General features: G+C 37.7%; 1 protein-coding gene across 3 annotated transcripts in view; it reads left to right on the top strand.

Annotated features, from left to right (window-relative positions):
* Positions 1-22,897, top strand: part of FZD6 (frizzled class receptor 6) — a 76,423-nt gene extending 53,526 nt beyond the window's left edge. For all 3 annotated transcript variants that reach the window (XM_079901727.1, XM_079901725.1, XM_079901726.1), the window contains exons 3-7: positions 9,188-9,384; positions 11,344-12,361; positions 15,168-15,316; positions 16,502-16,933; positions 21,388-22,897. In XM_079901727.1, the coding sequence (XP_079757853.1) occupies positions 9,338-9,384; positions 11,344-12,361; positions 15,168-15,316; positions 16,502-16,933; positions 21,388-21,556 (1,815 nt within the window). In that variant the 5' untranslated portion in view covers positions 9,188-9,337 and the 3' untranslated portion in view covers positions 21,557-22,897. The remainder of the gene's footprint in view (positions 1-9,187; positions 9,385-11,343; positions 12,362-15,167; positions 15,317-16,501; positions 16,934-21,387) is intronic.
* Positions 22,898-25,575: the final 2,678 nt, after the last annotated feature.

The raw sequence follows: 25,575 nt of genomic DNA, 5'->3' as shown, positions 1-25,575 counted from the left end.
TGACAGAGCTGGAACCAGAATTACAATGCTGGCATTATTTCCAGCAAAGGATTATATAAAATACTCCATGTATTTTGGTTCTCATTGTCTATATATCATAGTTTGGCTTTGCTCTTTTTCAGAATGGAGGTATAGTTTGCCTTCTTAATTGCCCTCTTCTTCCTTGTTCTTGCTAGTACTGATAGTAACTACCACAGGATTTCTACCAGGAACTGACCATTTTCTTAAAGTTTCCTACCGTTTATTTCTCTGAGTGTTAAAAGTATAATCAACAGGACTATTTTAATTATTAATGCTAGAATTTCAAAAGCAGCATTGATTTTTTTTATGCTGTGGTTAGTTATTGGGTGAGTTTCTGAGCCTTCTTTGAGAATAAGATTTGAAAAGGAGAAATTCTTGTGTGAGACCATGAAGGCTCTGGGTTACTGAGAGAGTTGAAGAAGGTGTGTCGTTCAGGGAGGAGAGAGGGAACGGACTGAAGAGCCTAGAAAGTTTGAATCATTGCTCAGTTCATGGGTTTACATAGCACTTACCATGCTAAATACTAGTTTAATAATATGATATTCTGAGTATACGATTAAGGACACAAGGGCTTCCCTGGTGGCGCAATGGTTGAGAGTCCGCCTGCCGATGCAGGGGACACGGGTTCGTGCCCGAGTCCGGGAGGATCCCACATGCCACGGAGCGGCTGGTCTCTTGAGCCATGGCCGCTGAGCCTGCACGTTCGGAGCCTGCGCGTCTGGAGCCTGTGCTCCGCAACGGAAGAGACCACAACAGTGAGAGGCCCGCGTACCACAAAAAAAAAAAAAAGAGAGAAAGAAAAGAAAGGAAAAGAGGGGCTTCCCTGGTGCCGCAGTGGTTGAGAGTCCGCCTGCCGATGCAGGGGACACGGTTCGTGCCCCGGTCCGGGAAGATCCCACATGCCGCACAGCGGCTGGGCCCGTGAGCCATGGCCGCTGAGCCTGCGCGTCCAGAGCCTGTGCTCCGCAACGGGAGAGGCCACAGCAGTGAGAGGCCCGCGTACCGCAAAAAAAAAAAAAGATTAAGGACACAAGAAATGTCACAGTGAGTCAGGTTAGTAGTCTTTCCATCTCAGTCTGAGAAAATGGATTAGCTCAGTAGTTTTCAAACTATGATCTCTGGAGGTGCTTTGAGGTCACTGGTGGGGAAGGGAAGTGGTGAGAGGTGTCTCAGAGGGAGGGCTTCCTGTTCAGCGGGAGCAGCTGTGCTTTTATTTATTTAATATATTAAGCTTCTTTGTAACCTCTTAGTTAAAGAAACTAATCCTTGGCAGAATGCACACACACATTTTAAAAACAACAGTCTTAAAAGTCTACTCAGGTTCCTTCCAAATCTAAAAAAATTTCTTTATGTCTGTTAGTTTGCAACAGAGCTTGAACATTAGTGACCCACATTAGATCTGATCTGAAGACATGTTTTGTTTGTCCTGTACATTATTTAAATGTTCACATTAAAATTTTTTTAAATTTGGAGATTTCACGTACAAATCTGTGTTCTGTTTTCTTATGAAAAATTGAAATACCTAACAGCTCTGTGCTCCCACTCTCCAATAACAGTCCACTAGAACTGAGTAGCAGCTGCTCCCCAACTACCTCTGCTGTCTTACACCCTTCTGAATTTATCTGCCTGGCCACTGAAGGTATTTGAGTTTTCAGCATCTGATTTATCCCTGCAGATTGCATGAGCAGCAACGTTATTGGATTAACCAGTGTTGGCACTCTAGAAGAATTAAACAGAGGATGTGACTTGCATGTTTGCCCCATAAGAAAATTGTTCTAATATAGCAAAAAGTACATGTGTTACTTTCATTTCGTCTGCCCTGGACAATAATAGTTCTTAAGTGCTGACCATCAATTTATTTATAGCTATTGTAGAATGGCTCTGAGTTAGAAGAATTAAATAGTGTGTTTTAATTATTTCCATCATAAGAGTTGATTACCAGACGCTCAAAATTTGTAGGAACTAGGCTTACTTGGAACAGGAAACAAAGAGGTAAATGCTGCCAGTTGCCCATGCCTCCCTTTATTCCACCTCAGTCCGAGAGGAGGATACTCACACAAGCTGGGCATTCTCCCCCTCCAGACAGAGAAAATTGAGAAAAGTACCCTACTGTTTGCTCTCCAACAAGCTCTTGTTAGGTGGCAAAGGTTTAGGCCTCAGCACCATTCAGATAAGGGAGATACAGTGTACAACTGTGGCAGCCCTGTCTTTGCTCAGTCACTGCCCCATCAGGGCAGGGTGAATTCTCCACTGGTCCAAAGTCCTCCACAGCTCTTGTCCTCTAATTGTTGGGTGTGGGTTCTGTATGTGCCCTTTAAATGAGACTTGTTAATTGTAGTATTGTAATCACATCTCATATTTACTTATTAATCTTTTTTTGTCTGCTTGGCCTTTCATTTACTAAGAAATATGAATTGAAATTTCTGATTGTGATCATGGAATTGTCCACTTCTTGTAGATTTGTTGCTTTTCATTTTACATATTTTATGCTATTTTATTAGGTGTATGCAGTACTCAGCAATGCATTTTAATGTATATCTGTTGCAGTTTATGTAGAATCTGAATGTGTTGTGGCCAGAGATATTTAATTGGTCACAGTGCTGAAAATAGAAGTCCTCATTCTCCTATTTATTTTTCAGAGATGTCTCAGTGTTCATAGCTCACTGATGAGACCCTTCCCCTGCTTTTTTGTACAGCTATAGATTTTCTTTTTTTCTTTTTTTTTTTTTTGCGGTACGCGGGCCTCTCACTGCTGTGGCCTCTCCCGTTGCGGAGCACAGGCTCCGGATGCGCAGGCTCAGCGGCCATGGCTCACGGGCCCAGCCGCTCCGCTGCACGTGGGATCTTCCCGGATCGGGGCACGAACCCGTGTCCCCCTGCATCAGTGGGCGGACTCTCAACCACTGCGCCACCAGGGAAGCCCCTGAATCAGATTTTTGAATCCAATTTTTCGTCTAACTCTACATGTTCTCTTTGGATAATTACATTCAATTATTTCAGTTACTGTTTGTATAATGATGACTTCCACATCTATATCCTTAACCTAAAGTCTGTCGCCTGCAGAGCTCTATTTGTTTAACTTCCTGTTAGTAGACATCCACACTCAAATGTCCCACAGGTACTTCATACTGTCCGTCAACAGGTGAATGGATAAACAAATTATGGTATAGCCATACAATAGAGTACCACTCAGCAATTAAAAAGAATGAAGTATTGATACACAGAACAACAGGATGAATCTCAAAATGATGCTGAGTGAAAGAAGCCAGACAAAAAAGAAAATATACTGTATAAATTTGTGAAAAATTCTAGAAAATACCACTCTTTAGTGACAGAAAACAGATCAGTGGTTGCCAGGGAAGGTTACAGGTGGGGGAAGAGGGTGTTGATGAGAGGGGAGATAAGAGGAGGGATTACCAAGAGGCAAGAGGAAACTTCTGGTAGTGATGGATGAATTTGTTACCTTGATTATGGTAATGGTTTCAAAACCCATCAATGTGTGGACTTTATACATGTTCAGTTTATCGTACATCGATTGTACCTGAATAAAGCTGGGAAAAAACCCTCATTATTAATGACTTTTAACAGAGAAACAATAATCCCTGTCCACTGTTCCCTATCCCCACCCAGTCCTCCTCCCCAGTGGCAGCCACTTTGAACTCTTTTAGGTGTTCCTCTGCTACATAGGCCATATTCTACCTAATATGCTTAGTGTGTTATTTGGATTCATCAATTTAGAACTTCAGGCAGTAGACTTTTAGTCTTTCCTTCATTATGGTAGTTGATAATATATTTCTCTTACTTTACCACTTTTACTTCTCTCAGCCTCTTAATACAATTTTTTTTTCACTGCTGAATCAAGTAGTATACTTTGATTGCATTTATTTCCATAAAACCTCCCCCCACCCACGTAGTTAATACAGCAACTGCATTTTTCCCCATTTGCTTTGTTTTCTGTGTGCCTATGGTTAATTTTTTTTTAGATATCCCAGCAGACCTGTTAGACATATAGCAGTAATTATCTCAGGTGCTCAGAATATCCTATAATCTGTCAGTTCCAATCCCCCACTCCCATCCCCTTGGAGATCTTCCTCCTTCAGCTGTCTGTCCTCCTGTCAATGTGCTCTGACTTCTTTCTGGTCTAAATGCGTAGCTGTCATGCTTTGGCTCCCCCTGCCATGCTTAGTGTTGGAGCAACTAGTTCCCGAGTCCCAGGTCATTTTCCTTCCTAGTTTATTCATGTACTCCTTCAGTTGGTTTTAGGAATACTACATCCTCTAATTGCTTCCTAAAAAAGCATATCTGAAAGTTAAAAATTTCGCTTCCTTACAGGGCCACAAAGGTCATTATTTTACTGTCACCTAAATGTTTGGTTGGGTATAGCATTCTAGGTTGAAAGTAATATTCCTTCAGAATTTTAGAAATTATTTCTGCATTGCCTTCTAGCATTTGATATTACCAAATAGTCAGAATTTAATTCCTTTGCATGTGACCTGTTTTTTTCATCTGGAAATATTTATGATCTTTTCTTTATCTTGATACTCTGAAATTTTTGGACATGCCTTGTCATTGTTCATTCATTGATCTAGATAGTTATTGTTTATTCAGTAAGTATTTATAGAGAAATCACTCTACACACACACAGTTCTAGGCACTGTGGATACAGCAGTAAAAAAAAAAAAAGATAAAATCCCTTCCGTTCCTGGAATTTACATTCTAGTGGTGAAGGCAGAAATTAAGAAATAAACTAGTGAACATATAAACTAGTAACATAATGAAATGTCACATACTGATAAGGACTATAAAGAAATACAAAATATAATAATGGAACTGAGAATGACAGTATACTTTTTTATGTAGGGTGGGCAGGGAATGCCTCTCTGAGGTAACTGTTGAACAGAGACCCAGTTGAGCAGAGACACAAGCCATGTGACTACCTGGTGGAAGAGTGTTCTAGATGAAGGGAACAGCAAATGCAAATCCTGAAGCAGACATATACATGGAATGTTGAGAGGCAAAAGACCAGTTTGGTGGCAACGGAGTAAGAAAAGGAGTTACAAAATGAAACTGGAGACATAGCTAAGGGCCAGGAAATTTAGGGCCTTGTAGGACTTGGTAAGGACTTTGAAATTTTTTCTATTGGGGTCTTTTGAACAAGGACAATCTTGCATTTTAAAGAATCACATCAGTAGGAGTATGGATTGGTACAGAAATTGTAAGATTAGCAAGAGTGGTAAGTAGTGAGACCTGTTAGCAGGCTATTTCAATAGTCTAGGTGAAATATATACTGGCTAAGATGTGGTAACTTAATAACAGTGAGAAATGGTCAAATTTGAAATATATTTTGGAAGGAGAGCCAATAGGATTTGCTGATGGATTGGATATGGGGTGAGAGAAAGAGAGGAGTAGAGGATGAATGTTTAGATTCTTGGCCTGAGTAACTTGATGAATGGTGGTACCACATTACTGAGATGGGGAGACTAAGGGAGTGTTTGGGGGATAGGGTGTAGTGGGTTTGAGTTGTGTTTTGGACATGGTGGGTTTGAGATAATGTGTTGACAGCCAAGTGGAGTTGTCCAGAAGGCAGATGGTCATTCAAGTCTAGGGTTCACAGGAGAGATGGAGGCCAGAAATAAATTTGTGAATCCTTCATGTATAGTTGGTATTTAATACCATGATTCTGGATTAGTTTCTCCTGAGGAGTGGGTATACATAGGGTAGAGGTCTGAGGATTGAGCCCTGGAGCTCTTCAATATTGAGACTTGAGAAATGGAAGAAATCAGAAAAGGAACAGACAGTGAGATCCGTAGAAATTCAGGAAAATTCGTATTCTAGAAGCCAATTGAAAAAAGTGTCTCAGGAGGAGGACAGGATCCCACTGTGTCAAATGTTAAAGAGTTGAGTAGGATGAGGACTCAATTGACCATTGGATTTGACAATCTGAAGTTTATTGGTAACTCTGACAAGCTGTTTCATTGAAGTATGGGGACAAAACCTGATTGGAGAGTGGGCTCAAAAGGAAATGGAAGATCAGAATTGGAGAAAGTGGGTAAAGACAACTGTTTTCAGGGTTTCTTCTATAAAGAGGAAGAGAAAAATGAAGTAATAGCTGGGTGGGGGTGGGAATGTGGAGTCAAGGAAAGATTTTTTTTTTTTTAAATTTTTGGCTGCGTTGGGTCTTTGTTGCTGCACGTGGGCTTTCTCTAGTTGCGGTGAGCGGGGGCTACTGTTCATTGTGATGCGAGGGCTTCTCATTGCGGTGGCTTCTCTTGTTGTGGAGCACGGGCTCTAGGCTCACGGGCTTTGGTGGTTGTGGCATGCAGGCTCAATAGTTGTGGCTCACAGGCTCTAGAGCGCAGGTTCAGTAGTTGTGGTGCACAGGCTTAGCTGCTCCGCGGCATGTGGGTCCTCTCTTAACCACTGCACCACCAGGGAAGCCCAAGGAAAGATTTTTTTTTATGGTGAGAGATAATAAGTAAGTTTGTATGATGGGGGAATCACTGTAACACAGAGGGGGAAATTACTGCAAGAATAGGAGACAGGACAGTTACCAGAGCAAAGTCCTTGACTAGACAAGTGGGAAGAGATCCAGTGTACAAATGGAAGACTTGGTTGGTTAGGAGTTCAAGCTGTTCAGCTGTTTAAATAGTGAAGGCAGAGAATGTGGATAAGCTGCAGTTAGGTTTGGTACCTTTTGTGAGAGAATAAGGAAGTTGTCTTCTGGTTATTTCTGATTTCTCAGTGAACTAGGAACAGAATCATCAACTGAGAGGATGGTGTGTGGAACTGGAGGTGTGGAAAAAGAGGAGAATGTGAGAGAGATCTCTGTAAAAGAGAGTTCATTGACTGACATTTTACCCAGAAATGTTTTAGTAGCAGGATTGCAGTGTGCTGCCAACCTTTTAAGTGTGGAAGCTGGTATCCTTCTGTTCTGAGAAATGTTCTTAATTTCTTCTTTGATTATAACCCCAATTCGCATTTTCCTTGTTTCTTTCTGGAAGTCCTTTAGTCAGGAGTTGGGCACTTGGAGTGATCCTCCTGTTGTCCATCTCTTCCTTCAGCTTTATCTTCTAATCCTTCTATAGAGTTTTTAATTTCAGCTATCTTACTATTTTTAAATTTTCCATAGCATCTTATTCTTCTGTAATGGAAGCGATAGCTTCTCACTTAAGCTCTTCAGGGTTTTGTTTGTTTTGTGATTTGTTTTCTTCTGTTCCCTGCATAGTCTGTATTTCCTCCAAATTTCCTTTTATCTGCTTGCTTGTTTTGGTCTCTGTCTTTCATGATGCTTTCTTCAAATGCCTGATGATCCTTGGCTGCCCATTCATGTTTGTGGGGCCCTGAAAAGCTCTGTGTGCATGAATGGGACTGGTCACCGGTGGGCTTCATGGTAAGGTGAGCTTGAGGTTGACTAGCTTTTTCATTGTCAATGTGTAGAGAGAGGTCTTTTCTCCAAGACTGTTGGGTTTTTTCAAAGATTGGGGATGGTAGGTATATGCCTGTTTGCCAACCTTTTGGGAATAGAGCAGGAAAAGATGAGGGCTTCCTGTTTCTGTAGGTAGACTCTTACTCAGTCCCCCTTTCGTCACTGTGGATTGTACTTCTGCCCTGCTCTGTGCCTGATACCCAAGTGCAGAATGTCTCTAGTGCCGTCTCTTCTGGAAACAACTCTGGTAGAATGCGGTGGTCATCTGGCTGCCTGGGTGGGGATGGGGGGTGACATAGTGAGGAAGTAATTTTGTAAACATTCCTCCAATTTTAGCCTTTTATGCTACTTGGTGCTTCAAAGAACTGAGACTCTCAGATTCTTTAGGGCAAATCAGCTCATTCTCATGTGAATCCCTCCACTCCAGCTTTGTCCCGTTAAGTGACTTATCACTCCTCTAATAGCTTTCTGTCGCTCAAAGTTTAGGGCTTTCTTTTTTGTTGTTTTGTTTCATTTTTGTTTTTTGGAAAACTCAGATATGCTAATGTAGTTTCTCTTGTTCACTTACTAATAGATTAGTACCTTTTGTTTTCTTTATTGTCATGTTACTAAGGAAGCAAGGAGGAGGGAAAGGAGATAAACATATGTGCTCAATCCATCATGTTTTTCCAGAACCTATCCACACTCTCTAAAGGGTAATCACAATAACTAATAATTATTGAGTACTTACCTGTATGCCAGACACTGTTATAAATGCTTTACATTTATTAACTTAGTATTCACAATGATCTTATGAGACAGGTACTGTTATTATTGCCAGTTTACAGATGAAGAAACTAAGGCACAGAGAATTTAAGTAACTTGCCAAAGTTATAAAACTAGTAAATGTGGAGCTAGCATTCAAACTTAGCTGTCAGACTGTAGAGACACCTCCTGCTTACAACTGTCCCATAGTATCCCACTCGTTTTTCTTGTTTTGTTTTTTTTTTTGCGGTACGCGGGCCTCTCACTGTCGTGGCCTCTCCTGTTGCGGAGCACAGGCTCCGGACGCGCAGGCTCAGCGGCCATGGCTCACGGGCCCAGCCGCTCTGCGGCATGTGGGATCTTCCTGGACCGGGGCACGAACCCGCATCCCCTGCATCGGCAGGCGGACTCTCAACCACTGCGCCACCAGGGAAGCCCCCCACTCATTATTTTTAAATCCAAGCAATTTAGCGTGTCATCCGTGCTGTCTATGATCAGGTCCAGAGAACCTCTCCAGTCTCATCTCTCTCTACTCTGTCCTTGACTTCACCTCTTTGACCTTATCTTGTAGTCATATTGGACTTCTTGCCCTGAATACTCCATGTTCTTGTGATCCTCATGCCTTTTTCATGCTGTTCCCTCCACCCCAAACATTCCTTTATTCTCTAGAATGCACAGTAAAGTGTTAAGGTATTTCAGCATATACTTACATATTAAATATTTGTATGATCTATTTCATCTAGCAATCAACTCATACTTTTGATTTGTTTTGATTTAGCATGTCTTCTTGAAAAATGCATAGTTGAATAAAATAATATTTCACTGTGTATTAAGGGTTCTTATGTCTAACTAAACAAAATTATCTCCTCAAATTTGATTATATTGAGAGTGGGATTTAAAGATTCTTTTGGAGACTAAGTGAAAAAGTATATACCAAAAAATTCATTTGTTATATTAAAATGTTTTCTAACCTTATCTCACTGTTTTTCTTAATAGCTTTTTCTTCCTCTTGCAAATCTGGAATGTTCACCAAATGTTGAAACTTTCCTTTGCAAAGCTTTTGTACCAACCTGCACAGAGCAAATTGATGTGGTTCCACCCTGTCGTAAATTTTGTGAGAAAGTGTATTCTGACTGCAAAAAATTAATGGACACTTTTGGGATCCGATGGCCTGAGGAACTTGAATGTGACAGGTAAATTATGTTTTCAGCTGAAAGCTACTGATGATATTTCAATATTGGTATTAATTTTCCAGAATATTAGTGACAGGCTTTCATTATTTAAGTCAGCAGCTGTTTACTGCACACTTAATATATGTTAGGCACTTACTATATATCAACACTGTAAACAGTGGTGAGCAAAACCAGACTTGGTTCTTGTTTTCAGGGAACTCACAGTGGGGTGGGAGGAACAGAGAGTAATCCAATAATCATAAAAATAAATGCAAAATTACAACTGTGTTAATACAACAAATGAGGGTGCATAGTTCTATGAGAATGTGTGATGGTGCCTTTGCCCTAAACTGGGGAGAAATGGGCCTTATTATCAATTCATGGACCTTTTTGCATCTGTCTTGATTGATTACTTTTATCTCCTATTCTCTAGATGTTGGGAGCTTGTAATTTGAAATATTCTACTAACATAAAGACACCTCATATAATAAATCTGGGAAGGAAGGTGGCTCCCTTTTTGTTCTTTTTCTGTAGACTGAAGAAACTACAGACCCTTGTGGAACTCATACATTTCTGGTAGATACCTAATCACTTTCCAGAACAACTTAGTACATAGTAAAGGTGAAGATGCTCATGCCATACATCTTAGGAGATCCCCTTCTATAGAAACTTTTTCACAAACAAGGAATCGTATGCAAGAATACTTATTGTAACATTATTCGTAATTTTTTTAAATGAGAAAAAGTCTGAAAGTACACTGTAAGAATGATAAGTAAATTGTGATGTCCTTACACACTAGAATACTACTATACAGTTTTAAGATGAATGCAGTTGACCCACATCTGTCAATATGGATAAATCTAAAAATTATAGCATAAGTAAAAAAAAATATGATGTATATAGCACAATGTCATTTATATAAAGTTCAAAACCTGTAAAATAATACTATATAACATTGTAGTTGGAAAATAACATAGTAAAATATTTTAAAATGCATGAGGAGAAATAAAAACTGAACTTGTAGTAATGAATATTTTGGAAGAGAGAGAAAAGAGAATAGGACCAGAAAAGGGTCCAAACTGTATCTGTAATGTTATATTGCTTTATTTAAAAAGATATAAAACAAAACTGACATACCACCTTTTGAAAAAGCTTGTAGATACATCTGTGTTGTTTTTATGGGCATATGTTTTATTATTTTCTATTTTTATCTAAAGCATATTTCAAACGCTTTCTCCTTAAAAACCTCCACTAATTTCTAAACTATGTAAATCCTCCAAAATAATTCTGGAGTGTGGAGACAACTCAGTGATAAAGTTCTGCACAAAACAGCAATATCCCTTTCTATCTCTCCGGTCTGCCCATAAACAAGGGAGGCAAACAGCCACACTGCAACAAAATGGTGATGTGAGTTAAGCTGGTCCTCGGCCTTCCTCTTCTTGCCCTTCTTTATGAACTTAGATATCACTTGAACTCTGTCCTCTCCATCCGGGAAATGATCTCATTTCAGTCATTTTAGTTGTCATCACCTTACTATGTGGCTGATCTACTTTGCTCATGGATGCTAGAAAATAAAAACTTATTTCCCCAAGACGTATTTCAAATGCTTAAACATACAAGCCAGCATTTTTTTGTCTAAAGAATACCAATCAAGATAAATTCTTTCTTAAGTACTTAGTCTTGAAACCAGAAATTATTTAACAATTATTAATTGATTGTTTTCTGAGTAAGGGAATTTTCATGTTCATTTGCCTGATACTTAATATATTTGTTAGTGTGTTGGGGCCTCATTAACACCTACAAGTTTTTAGTCAACTTCAAAACTTTCTCCCCAGCTCTAAAGCTGTAATCTGTTTAAGCTCATTTGTCTTCCCATCAGTTACGAATGCATAAGGAAATATCTTATAGTTGGAAAGCAGAGTATTCAAATAGTGACTCAAAAATGTCAACTTCATGTATTATTTTTTTAAATCTTTACAGATTACAATACTGTGACGAGTCTGTTCCTGTAACTTTTGATCAACACACAGAGTTTCTCAGTCCTCACAAGAAAACAGAACAAGTCCAAAGAGACATTGGATTTTGGTGTCCAAGGCATCTTAAGACTTCTGGGGGACAAGGCTATAAGTTTCTGGGAATTGACCAATGTGCACCTCCATGCCCCAACATGTATTTTAAAAGTGATGAGCTAGAATTTGCAAAAAGTTTTATTGGAATAGTTTCAATATTTTGTCTTTGTGCAACTCTGTTTACATTCCTTACTTTTTTAATTGATGTTAGGAGGTTCAGATACCCTGAGAGACCAATTATATATTACTCTGTCTGTTACAGCATTGTATCTCTTATGTACTTCATTGGATTCTTGCTAGGCAATAGCACAGCCTGCAATAAGGCAGATGAGAAACTAGAACTTGGTGACACAGTTGTTCTAGGCTCTCAAAATAAGGCTTGCACCGTTTTGTTTATGTTTTTGTATTTTTTCACAATGGCTGGCACTGTGTGGTGGGTGATTCTTACCATTACTTGGTTCTTAGCTGCTGGGAGAAAATGGAGTTGTGAAGCCATTGAACAGAAAGCAGTGTGGTTTCATGCTGTTGCATGGGGAATACCAGGTTTTCTGACCGTTATGCTTCTTGCTATGAACAAAGTTGAAGGAGACAATATTAGTGGAGTTTGCTTTGTCGGCCTTTATGACCTGGATGCCTCTCGCTACTTTGTACTCTTGCCACTGTGCCTTTGTGTGTTTGTCGGGCTCTCTCTTCTTTTAGCTGGCATTATTTCCTTAAATCATGTTCGACAAGTTATACAACATGATGGCCGGAACCAAGAGAAACTAAAGAAATTTATGATTCGAATTGGAGTCTTCAGTGGCCTGTATCTTGTGCCATTAGTGACACTTCTTGGATGTTACGTCTATGAGCAAGTGAACAGGATAACCTGGGAGATAACTTGGGTCTCTGACCATTGTCGTCAGTACCACATCCCATGTCCTTACCAGGTAAAACCTATCATTTGTGTTATTTCACTATTTAATTTTAACATGGCAAATGTTCCCTGGAAATACCTTTGAATTAGTCATGACCATAAAATTAGATTTCAGGTGAGAAAATCCAATAGACAGAGGGAGTTGTTCCCTACGCCTCAGTTGAAACTAGGGTAAGTGTCCCAAAAGTTCTTTCCTGAAGTTTTAGCTTCAGTTACAATAGTAAAGTGTCTCCTTTAGCTATTCTTTTAAAAATTAAATTGGATTGCAAAGGCAAATGAATAGTACTGCAGAACAGAATCAGAGGAACAGGTCTTGTCATAGGGAGAAAAAGAGAAGTAACTTGCAGGATTTCCCTGGCGGTACAGTGGTTAGGACTTGGTGCTTCCACTGCAGGGGGCCAGGGTTCAATCCCAGACTGGGGAACTAAAATTCTGCAAGCTGAACAGAGCAGCCAAACAAAAGAGAGAGAGAGAGAGAAGTAGTTGTTTTTAATTCTTCAGTTAGTTGGGGAAAACCTTATTTGGGTTTATAATAAAATGGTATATATCATCTTATACTTTGCTTGTATATGCTTATAAAAACAGAATTTATGCCGAAACCACCCTGTCATTTCTTATGACAAAACGCACAATTAAAATATGTTTCATATGTTTCTGATGCTTCTGGTTGGATTAAAGTGGTGATTTTAAGATTAAAAAAAATAAATATCTGAAAATAGAAAATCTCTTAAAGCATTTTAGTTGAGTTTTTTTAAATAGAAACTTTGTTTTTAATAGATTTTATATATTTTCTTGAATATTTATATATGGTATTAACTAATTATATTGAGTGTGAGTGCTGTCATGTCACCACAGTGTATCAGATCAAGCAATGTGTGGGCTGAATTATTTTACATAATTTGTATTATAGAAAATTACTGCACTGTAACACAGTGAAATCTATTTTACATACTGATATGTGGGGATAATGGTTTTATTTGCCTTACATCCTGTCCATAGTGTGTTATCCATTGTCTATTTTCACTATATGATTAATAAGCGAGCTCTCTTAAAGTGATACTGCTGTATTAAATGTCTCCTAGATTCCTCAGTATTTTTGGCAAACTAGGGGGGGAAGGCAACTGTTACATACTACTAAAAAGTTTAAGATATATGATTTTTTATTTTTTATTATTTTTAAAAATTTTTTAATTTTTATTTTTGGCTGTGTTGGGTCTTCGTTTCTGTGCGAGGGCTTTCTCTAGTTGTGGCAAGCGGGGGCCACTCTTCATCGCGGTGCGCGGGCCTCTCTTGTTGCGGAGCGCAGGCTCAGTAGTTGTGGCTCACGGGCCTAGTTGCTCCACGGCATGTGGGATCTTCCCAGACCAGGGCTCGAACCCGTGTCCCCTGCACTGGCAGGCCGATTCTCAACCACTGCACCACTAGGGAAGCCCAAGATACATGATTTTTTAAGATTACGTTTCATGTAAAGAAAGAAACGATATTAGAAGATAAAGTGAGAAAATTCTAATCTTATAGTGGGGAAGGACTTTATGATATAAAATGCAGGAGCTATAAAAGAAAAGATTGCTAAATTTGACTAAGGAAAAAACTTTTTCCAGATTCTGCATGGCAAAAAACCCCACCATAATCAAAGTCAGGAGACCAACTGGGAAAATTTATTCACTCATCACATCACAATTGAAGGGCTAATTTCCTTATTTAAAAAGAGTTCCTATAGATCAATAAGAAAAAAACCAACAACCTGATATAAAAATGAGAAAAGAATGTATAGAGGGGTCACAAAAAAGGAAAATAAAAAAGCTGTTCTTAAACATATGAAAAATGTTATGACAGATGCAAATTAAAGTTATAATAAAATTATATTTCTGCTTATGACAGGTTTTATAACCACTGTATTGATGAAACTGGCAAAATGCACGTTCTAGACTTTGCTGTTCAATTAGTTCAACCTTCTATGGAAAGCATTTTGATAATATCTGGCATTTAAAATGCTCATACTCTTTGATCCTGTCCTTCTGGGAATTTATCAGCAGCTCTGTTCACAAATGTGAGAAATTATATACATACAAAGATAGTCACTGCAACATTATTTGCAATGGCAATAGGTTGGAAGTAACCTGAATATCTATTAGTAGGGATACCTGAATAAATTATAGTTCATCCACACAATGGAACAGCCTTTAAAAAGAATGAAGTGCTCTAGAATGGTCTCCAAGAAATATTACTAAGTGCAAAAATCAAGATATAATGCATAATATATAGTATTTTGATACTTGTAACATTTAAAAAATAATATTTGAAAGTTTATGCTTGAAAGAAAAGTATGATTTAATTTTTACAAAATTTCCACATTTTTACATTTTACTAATACTTATTTTGCTCTAAGTTTTTGTAATAAAACATCAACAATGCATAAAGACTCTAAAATAGTATGTTGCTATAATGAGTTTAAATGTATTTTTTTATAGATTATAGTGAAGGAAAAGATAAATATTGAGAGGCAGATATTTTGGCAATTATAAGAAGCTGCTGTACTTATAGGGGAAAAAAATGCCAGATATCAAGCCAAGATGTAAGAGGTCCTTCCTAAATATATTTAATAAGTATTTTTCCCTTTCTAGCCATATATTTTGATAAAAATTCTTTGTTCAGAACTTCTATACTACACTTAAAGCACTTTTCATATTATGTTATATCAAACATTTCATAATAAGACAAAATGATTTATACTTTTTGTTCAAGTTTTGCATTGACTATATAGACTTTTCTCCACTTTAAATGTATCACGAAAATTCTTATTCATTACTTTTTTGTAGGCCAAAACAGAAACTCGACCAGAGTTGGCTTTATTTATGATAAAATATCTGATGACATTAATTGTTGGCATCTCTGCTGTCTTCTGGGTTGGAAGCAAAAAGACATGCACAGAATGGGCTGGGTTTTTTAAACGAAGTCGCAAGAAAGAGTAAGAATCTATTGAATTATCTGACATTGTTTTAAAATAAATAGATCAAATACCAAATCATTGTACTGGAGTTTCATTATGTCAACTGTTGTTTCAAGTTGAAATCTTTTTCATGGAGAGATATGCTTTATTTTAGCATTTGTTACGATGGTCTTTGACATGTACTATTCTATTGAAATATGAATGAAAAGTTTGTAAAAAGTGCATTTTCTTTCCATGGCTTATAATATATCTAGTATTATTACTGCTATCATTAAGTTCATTGTTTTGGGTTCAGAATTTTAAATAATTTTATCCTTTTTTATCAATGATGAAAGATGAAATGGGTCAAATATATGTAAGGCAGTCTATAGAGTACGATTCAAATGTGATGTACAATCATTACCTTTAAATTTTATTACACATAATACTGACTTAACATGTCACTTATTTGCCTTGCTTAAGATGGTAAAAATTTGAGCTTATGGAATATTCTGTAACAATATAGTAGATTTACATTTATGAGTAAATAGTTAATTTTGTTATTTATATATGTTATACATTGTGTACAGTCAACAATGTAGTACAGAGTTTTTTAAACTGTTCCCAATTGGTTTGATTAATGAACTCTTTTTGTGGTAAAAATTTCAGAACCTTTTCACAAATAAGTTTTTGAAGTCTGAAGAATTGCATTTAACTGGACTTTAATTTTTTTGAACTATTATTATATCTCTATCCTGTATTTATATACCCACACTAACTTCAGAATAATTTGCTAAAACTTGAATGTTAGAAAGAAAACAATTGCATTTAAACAAAGACCATTAATTATATTCTGTGTTCTTTCTCTCTGGTTTACTTTCATATTTAATATATTTATATATGATACACATACAGATAATCCCCTACTTTATGCTGGTTTGAGTTTTCTTGCCCTCATCTTCTGATTTTGTCTATTTAATTTCTTTCTACTCTTTATGCTGACAAAAGCAACTAACAGTGTATGCACAAAAAGATTTCATTTCATGGCAATCTACTTATATCTCATAGTATTTATAATCCCAGATTTTATAAATAATGTAAATCATATAGATCGTAACTTTAATGAATTAGGATTTTTGGCACAAGATATGTGATATGCTTTATTATTTCTGTTATAACACTTAACATTTATCAAGTAAACTCTCTCCTTGGATTTTCTTACAGTCCAATCAGTGAAAGTCGAAGAGTACTACAGGAGTCGTGTGAGTTTTTCTTAAAGCACAATTCTAAAGTTAAACACAAAAAGAAGCACTACAAACCAAGTTCACATAAGCTGAAGGTCATTTCCAAATCCATGGGAACCAGCACAGGAGCTACAGCAAATCATGGCACTTCTGCAGTAGCAATCACTAACCATGATTACTTAGGACAGGAAACTTTGACAGAAATACAAACCTCACCAGAAACATCACCAGTGAGAGAGGTGAGAGCAGATGGAGCGAGCACCTCCAAATTACGAGAACAGGACTGTGAGGAACCTGCCTCCCCAGCAGCATCCAGCTCCAAACTCTGCGGGGAGCAGACCGACGGGAAAGGCCGGGCAGCCAATGTGAATGATAAGAGCAGTGTGTCTGAAAGTGCACGGAGTGAAGGAAGGTGAGCTTGGACTTTGCTATCTTAAACCATAACTTTTGAATACTGCATTGCACATTTTTCATTAAAGCATGACATATCTGGAAAGAAAGCATTCTTGACGTGACATGATCATGTCATGTCCACTTCCTTAATCCAAGGAAGTTTGGGTTTTGCCTATAAATGCTATTTCGTAGTTTAATTCTTAGCATTGAGAAGACCCTTTGATGTTTATTGTTCAGATAGAAAAGTAATGTTCATTTCTGTGGTAATTGTTAACAGCTGCTTGTATATTTAGGGAAATGTTTAAGATTCATATAAAATACAGGCCATTAAGTTTCAATTAGTACTACATTATAGTACTGTCTAAAAGGTATTTGTCAGACTTCCCTAGTGGTGCAGTGGTAAAGAATCCGCCTGCCAACACAGGGGACACGGGTTCGAGCCCTGGTCTGGGAAGATCCCACATGCCGCGGAGCAACTAAGCCAGTGCGCAACAACTACTGAGCCGGCGCTCTAGAGCCCGCGAGCCACAGCTACTGAGCTCGCGTGCCTCGAGCCCGTGCTTTGCAACAAGAGAAGCCACTGCAATGAGAAGCCCGTGCACCATAACGAAGAGTAGGCCCCACTTGCCACAACTAGAGAAAGCCTGCGCACAGCAATGAAGACCCAACACAGCCAAAAGTAAATGATAAATACATTAAAGTATATATATATATAAAAAATAAAGAGAAGCAAGAAGAACTACAGTCCTGCAGCCTGTGGAACAAAACCCACATTCACAGAAAGATAGACAAGATGAAAAAGCAGAGGGCTATGTACCAGATGAAGGAACAAGATAAAACCCCAGAAAAACAACTAAATGAAGTGGAGATAGGCAACCTTCCAGAAAGAGAATTCGGAATAATGATAGTGAAGATGATCCAGGACCTCGGAAAAAGAATGGAGGCAAAGATCAAGAAGATGCAAGAAATGTTTAAAAAAGACCCAGAAGAATTAAAGAACAAACAAACAGAGATGAACAATACAATAACTGAAATGAAAACTACACTAGAAGGAATCAATAGCAGAATAACTGAGGCAGAAGAAAGGATAAGTGACCTAGAAGACAGAATGGTGGAATTCACTGCTGTGGAACAGAATAAAGAAAAAAGAATCAAAAGAAATGAAGACAGCCTGAGACCTCTGGGACAACATTAAACACAACAACATTCCCATTATAGGGGTCCCAGAAGGAGAAGAGAGAGAGAAAGGACCAGAGAAAATATTTGAAGAGATAATAGTTGAAAATTTCCCTAACATGGGAAAGGAAATAGCCACCCAAGTCCAGGAAGGGCAGCAAGTCCCATACAGGATAAATCCAAGGAGAAACACACCGAGACACGTAGTAATCAAATTGGCAAAAATTAAAGACAAAGAAAAATTCTTGAAAGCAGCAAGGGAAAAATGACAAATAACATAGAAGGGAACTCCCATAAGGTTAACAGCTGATTTCTCAGCAGAAACTCTACAAGCCAGAAGGGAGTGGCATGATATACTTAAAGTGATGAAAGGGAAGAGCCTACAACCAAGATTACTCTACCTGGCAAGGATCTCATTCAGATTCGATGGAGAAATCAAAAGTTTTACAGACAAGCAAAAGCCAAGAGAATTCAGCACCACCAAACCAGCTCTACAACAAATGCTAAAGGAACTTCTCTAAGCAGGAAACACAAGAAAAGAAAAGGACCTACAAAAACAAACCCAAAACAATTAAGAAAATGGTTATAGGGACATACACATCGATAATCACCTTAAATGTGAATGGAGTAAATGCTCCAACCAAAAGACACAGGTTCGCTAAATGGATACAAAAACAAGACCCATATATATGCTGTCTACAAGAGACCCGCTTCAGACCTAGGGACACATACAGACTGAAAGTGAGGGGATGGAAAAAGATATTCCATGCACATGGAAATCAAAAGAAACCTGGAGTAGCAATACTCATATCAGATAAAATAGACTTTAAAATAAAGAATGTTACAAGACACAAGGAAGGACACTACATAATGATCAAGGGATCAATCCAAGAAGAAGATGTAACAATTATAAATATATATGCACCCAACATAGGAGCACCTCAATACATAAGGCAACTGCTAACAGCTATAAAAGAGGAAATCGACAGTAACACAATAATACTGGGGGACTTTAACACCTCACTTACACCAATGGACAGATCATCCAAAATGAAAATAAATAAGGAAACAGAAGCTTTAAATGACATAATAGACCAGATAGATATAATTGATATTTATAGGACATTCCATCCAAAAACAGCAGATTACACTTTCTTCTCAAGTGCGCACAGAACATTTTCCAGGATAGATCACCTCTTGGGTCACAAATCAAGTCTCAGTAAATTTAAGAAAATTGAAATCATATCAAGTATCTTTTCTGACCACAAAGCTATGAGATTAGAAATGAATTACAGGGAAAAAAACGTAAAAAACACAAAACACATGGAGGCTAAACAATACATTACTAAATAACCAAGAGATCACTGAAGAAATCAAAGAGGAAATCAAAAACACCTAGAGACAAATGATAATGAAAACACAACGATTCGAAACCTGTGGGATGCAGCGTAAGCAGTTCTAAGAGGGAAGTTTATAGCTATACAAGCCTACCTCAAGAAACAAGAAAAATCTCAAACAATCTAACCGTACACCTGAAGGAACTAGAGAAAGAAGAACAAACAAAATCCAAAGTTAGCAGAAGGAAAGAAATCATAAAGATCAGAGCAGAAATAAATGAAATAGAAACAAAGGAAACAATAGCAAAGATCAATAAAACTAAAAGTTGGTCCTTGAGAAGATAAACAAAGTTGACAAACCATTAGCCAGACTCATCAAGAAAAAGAGGGAGAGGACTCAAATCAATAAAATTAGAAATGAAAGAGGAGAAGTTACAACAGACACCGCAGAAATACAAAGCATCCTAAGAGACTACTACAAGCAACTCTATGCCAGTAAAACGGACAACCTGGAAGAAATGGACAAATTCTTAGAAAGGTGTAACTTTCCAAGACTGAACCAGGAAGAAATAGAAAATATGAACAGACCAATCACAAGGAATGAAATTGAAACTGTGATTAAAAATCTTCCAACAGGCTTCCCCGGTGGCGCAGTGGTTGAGAGTCCGCCTGCCGACGCAGGGGACACGGGTTCGTGCCCCAGTCTGGGAAGATCCCACATGCCGCGGAGCGGCTGGGCCCGTGATCCATGGCCGCTGAGCCTGTGCGTCCGGAGCCTGTGGTGTCCGGAGCCTGTGCTCTGCAACGGGAGAGGCCACAACAGTGAGAGGCCCGTGTACCGCAAAAAAAAAAAAAAAAAAAAAAATCTTCCAACAAATAAAAGTCCAGGACCAGCTGGCTTCACAGGTGAATTCTTTCAAACATTTAGAGAAGAGCTAACACTCATCCTTCTCAAACTCTTCCAAACAATTGCAGAGGAAGGAACGCTCCCAAACTCATTCTATGAGGCCACCATCACCCTGATACCAAAACCAGACAAAGATACTACAAAAAAAGAAAATTACAGACCAATATCACTGATGAATATAGATGCAAAAATCCTCAACAAAATACTAGCAAACAGAATCCAGCAACACATTAAAAGGATCATACACCATGATGAAGCATGGTTTATCCCAGGGATGCAAGGATTCTTCAACATACGCAAATCAATCAATGTGATACACCATATTAACAAACTGAAGAATAAATACCATATGATCACCTCAATAGATGCAGAAAAAAAAAATAAAAGGTATTTGTAATTTTATATGAAGATGATTATAAAATGTTTTTATTTTCTGAACATGAAAGGATATTGACATTATCTTTAATTAATTTTTCCAAATGGTCATAGGTGATCCAAACACAGGTAAATATCGAATTAGCCAAAATATTGACAGCTGACTACTTTAAGGTCTCAAGGTTGTCTTACCTCATCTCCTCCCAAATAGGCCAAATGTACCTCCAACAGCTTTTGCATACTGGATTATGTATGATTAGATACATGCCTTTATCTTTCACTAGATTTGTAAACTCCTCGAAGGCAGAGCTGAGGTCGGACTCATCTTTGTGCTCCCAACCTCTTATACGGTGTCCAATCCATGGTAGGAAATCAATAAAAAATTTGCTAAACTGAAGGCAGGAATCAAGCTGTCTTATTCCCCATGAGACACCATGCTCAGCCCATACATGGGTGGTGCTTGATGAAGTTTCTGAAGTTAGCAAAAATTGTATTTGAAAATAAATTATTTGTACTTTGAGGAGTTAAGAGTATACATAAAGAGTTAATTATTTCTGATAAAAGTGGATACTGCTTGGGAGTAAAACTCATGGAAAGAGAAACAGCAATTATGAGGACAACTGGCATCACATTTGTGCTTCGGTGTGTATGTACATCAGCTTTTGTTCTTTTACCTAGGGTAACTCCAAAGAGTGATGTCACTGAAACTGGCCCAGTGCAGAGCAACAGCTTGCATGTTCCCAGGTCTTCAGAGCCAAGCAGCCTCAAAGGCTGCACATCACTGCTTGTTCACTCAGCGTCAGGAGTTGGAAAAGAGCAGGGCACTGGTGGTCACTCAGATACTTGAAAACCAGATTATCGCGTTACTAAGAAGTGAATCCTGTTACACTGGAGGTGACAGTACGCTGTCTTATAAGAATCACTGTTATATTCTTCTTCTGCACTTAAAGCTACATTGCCTCCTGTTACACTGGAAACAATAGATTCTGAGAATATGATTCATTTCACATAAAGGTTAATTGACAACAGTATACCCCCAAAACGGAAATGTGCAGGTTAATGATATTTTTTAAGTTGTGTGGGAGGAGGGAGTATTAGAGGAACCTTCCTTTTCTATTTATGAAGATTCTACTCTTGTTGAAAGTATTTTAAGTTGTACTATGCTATTTCACTTTTATGGTATAAAATCAAGATTTTTCTTTGCTGAAGTATTTAAAACTTACCTTTGTATCTTTTTCTTATATATTTGAAAACAAGTTTATATGTTTTGAGCTTTTTTTAGAAATCCTAGAAAGTCTTTTCAAATATTTTTATTACGTTATTCCAGTACCTTATTTTAGCACTGCTTTGGTAGCTTTTACACTGAATTTCTAAGAAAATTGAAAAATAGTGTTCTTTTATAATATAAAAAGTAGTTGATACACCAAAAGATATTATAATGGGAATTCAACTAAAAAAATCCATTTACTCTACCTTATCATCTTCAATGTGTGAATTTTATAAAGTCTAGTTGGTTTAGGAATTTCACAGATCTATTATGCAGCTGAAATAAGGTGCTTACTGAGTGTCCACTGTTGATAATATTATGCTGCTGGCTGATCCTTCTGATTTTTTAAAATAAAATGTCCTGAAGGATTAGTAGATGAAATGTTACTCCTTTTAAATTAAGCCAAGTGCAATTGATTTCCTTTTTTTAATATATCATGACCACCCAAGATTATGTTTGTATGACCATTTACAGTTGCTTATACTTTTGTTTTAACTTTTGTTTTTTAACAGTTAGAATACTACATACCCTTTGTATTTGTGCAGTATCTTTCTCAGACATCATGTAGAATTCATCTCTGCAGCTAAATAGGATTTTGCTGAACATCAGAAATGTGCTAGCAGTGTTAGTGCCAAACAAATGGAAAAAATGTAGTCCTGATAAACAGAATAAAATGTATTTCATATAACATACTTTGAAATGTTAAAGAATTTTCTTAATTTTGTTTCCAATGACTATTATTCCTTGAACAAAGTTTCCTTATACTTTTGTTTTTTTTCTCTATTTAACATTCTGTTAAAGCTTAAAAAGAAAATTATCATGTACTGTATGAAAAAGGTTGTAAATATTAACTTTTCCACATTTTTTAACTTTGTATACAAAAACTTTGTGTGACCTTTTCAGTAATAAAATTTTCTCTGTATATGAGATTGTGGAGTATTCTGTGGTTATGCACAGTGGTTCTGGCCCAGGAAGTGGTATAATTGTTCAGATCAGTAGCTTCTTCTTCTTTTTTTTTTTTTTTTTTTTTTTTGCGGCATGCAGGCCTCTCACTGTTGTGGCCTCTCCCGTTGTGAAGCACAGGCTCCGGACGCGCAGGCTCAGCGGCCATGGCTCACGGGCCCAGCCGCTCTGCGGCATGTGGGATCTTCCCGGACCGGGGCACGAACCCGTGTCCCCTGCATCAGCAGGCGGACTCTCAACCACTGCGCCACCAGGGAAGCCCTACCAGTAGCTTCTTTTTAACTAGAGAAGGAGAAGACAGTCAGGACTTGTGTTATTTTCTCTTTGTCACAGTTTCTTCCCAAAATATAATTATAGAGCTATATTTGTCATAACTTTTTTAAGCCAGTTTTAGACCTGGGATATGGGGTAAAGCAAAGGGAACCCAGGACCCTGCTTTCACTCCTGACAGTGGGAAATAAAACAAGATCATCCTGAAAACATTAGAAAAATCTAATAAGATCATGTGAAATTGCCAGGTTAAGATCTGGGAGAAGAGAAATTCATACTGCCAAGCCCAACATTTGGTGCTTCTTTTGCCTAGGGAGCATTTGATGATTTGGAAAAGCTGGCTGAGACATTAACAGTGCTATTAACAGCCTCAAAGTCTGGAGGACAAGGAGAAGGGAGTCAGAATTTTGACCTCCAAGGGATACATCTAGGAGTAAGATGAACTATATGGAAAGCAACCCTACTTTGTTATCTGGGTGGACTAGAAAAATCTCTAACCCTGGAATTAGAATACTGTAGTTCTGGATGACTAGTACCCTCAGGCACCAGGCAGAAACAGATGAAAATCTTCTCTGGAGGAAGAAAATGTCATTTTACATACACTGTGAATACTTTTTCAAATGTAATGTCCGTCATATAATCAAACATAGGTATGCAAAAAGACAATACATGAACAAGAATTGGCACAAGCATCAGACAAGAGAAAAAGATCCAGAGATACTCCTAAATTACCAGGCATAGGTTCATTAAACTCCTATAACTTAAAAAGATAGCAAAGAAAACAATAATGAGATACCGCTACACACCTATTAGAATGGTTAAAATCCAAGAAACTGACATCAATTTCTGCTGAGGTTACAGAGCAACAGGAACACTCATTCGTTGCTGATGGAAATGCAAAATGGTATAGTCACTTTAAAAACAGTTGGGCGTTTTCTCACACAACTAAATAAGGTCTTACCATATGATCCGGCAATCACACTCCTAGGTGTTTATCCAACTGAGTTATAAAGATATGCCACCCTTGAGGTGCAGTATAAGACCCTCAACTCCTTCAGTCTGGACAGTCTGGACAGTGACTTCCTCCCAAAGAATACAGTATGGGAAGAGGGTGGGGGAAGAGTATTTGTTACAGCAGAGAAACTTGACAAACACTACCTCCACCAGGTGAAGGTCGATATCAACAGTAGTAAGTCATGTTGAGAGTATGTACCCTTGACACTGTGTGCTGAAAATGGCACTTGACCTCTGTGATCTTCCTCCCCAAAATCTATAACTTCATTCTAGTCATGACTTGTCCAGTCACATAAATCTAGGCAGATGGACATTTTACAAAATACTTCTCAAAACCAGTACTCCTCAAAACTATCAAGATCAACAAAGTCTGAGAAACGGTGGCAGCCAAGAAGAGCCTAAGGGGACATGATGTAAATGTAACGTATCCTAGAAAAGAAAAAGTACATTAGATAAAAGCTAACAAAATCTGAGTAAAGCATGGGCTTTAGTTTTGTCATTCAATTCAGTGGAATATTCTTGAATTACGTATGTGATAAGTTCCTCCTCCTGCTTGCTCTTTGTCTCTGGAATTCCCTTTCATCAGCTGGATGGATGCTCCAGTTTTCTTATCTTCCCTCTCCTTTTGTTCATCTCTGAATTTTTGTTCTCTTCCTAAGAAAATATCTCAAACTTTTCTAAATTTCTATTGAATTTTTATTTTGGTTATCATTTTTTAATTTCACAGAGCATTTTATCTCTTTTTAAGTAGTATCTTCCTGTTTTTATGACTCTTTTATATATACTGGAAGATATATAATTTACTTTTTAAAGGTCATAGAAAATATATGAATGTTTAATTTTTATTTTGTAACAGATGACTTTATTAAAGTCCCTTAGTCCCTAATAATTTTGTAGTTGATTTTTCCTGGATTTTCTAGGTGGATGATCTTTTCATCTCAAATAATGATAATTTCATTTCTCACCTGTTGAAGCCAGTAATCATTAATAGTGGTAGCAGCAGGCATTCTTGTTTATTTTAATGAAAATGCCTATAGTACTCCATCATTAAGAACGATGTTTGCATTTGATATAAGGTAGATATTTTTAACAAGTTAATAAAGAATCCTGTTCCATTTGACAATTTTTTTTAATTAGCAGTAGGTGTTGGATTTTATCAAATGCCTTTTTGTTATCAGTATTAGTCAAGGGGGCTAACTGCTCTAGCAAACCTCAAAATTTTAGTAGCTTAAGAAACTGTTACCACTCACGCGACAGATGCAGATGTTCTTGAGGTAGCCTTCCAAGTGATTATTCAAGGACCCATCTCTTCCATCTTGTGACTCTGCCATCCGTTAGGGCTTCAGATTCTC

The sequence above is a fragment of the Stenella coeruleoalba genome (assembly GCF_951394435.1).
Source record: "Stenella coeruleoalba genome assembly, chromosome: 17".
NCBI classification, from domain to species: domain Eukaryota; kingdom Metazoa; phylum Chordata; class Mammalia; order Artiodactyla; family Delphinidae; genus Stenella; species Stenella coeruleoalba.
The sequence above is the reverse complement of the archived record's forward strand: the minus strand, read 5'-3'. Positions and strand labels throughout refer to the sequence as shown.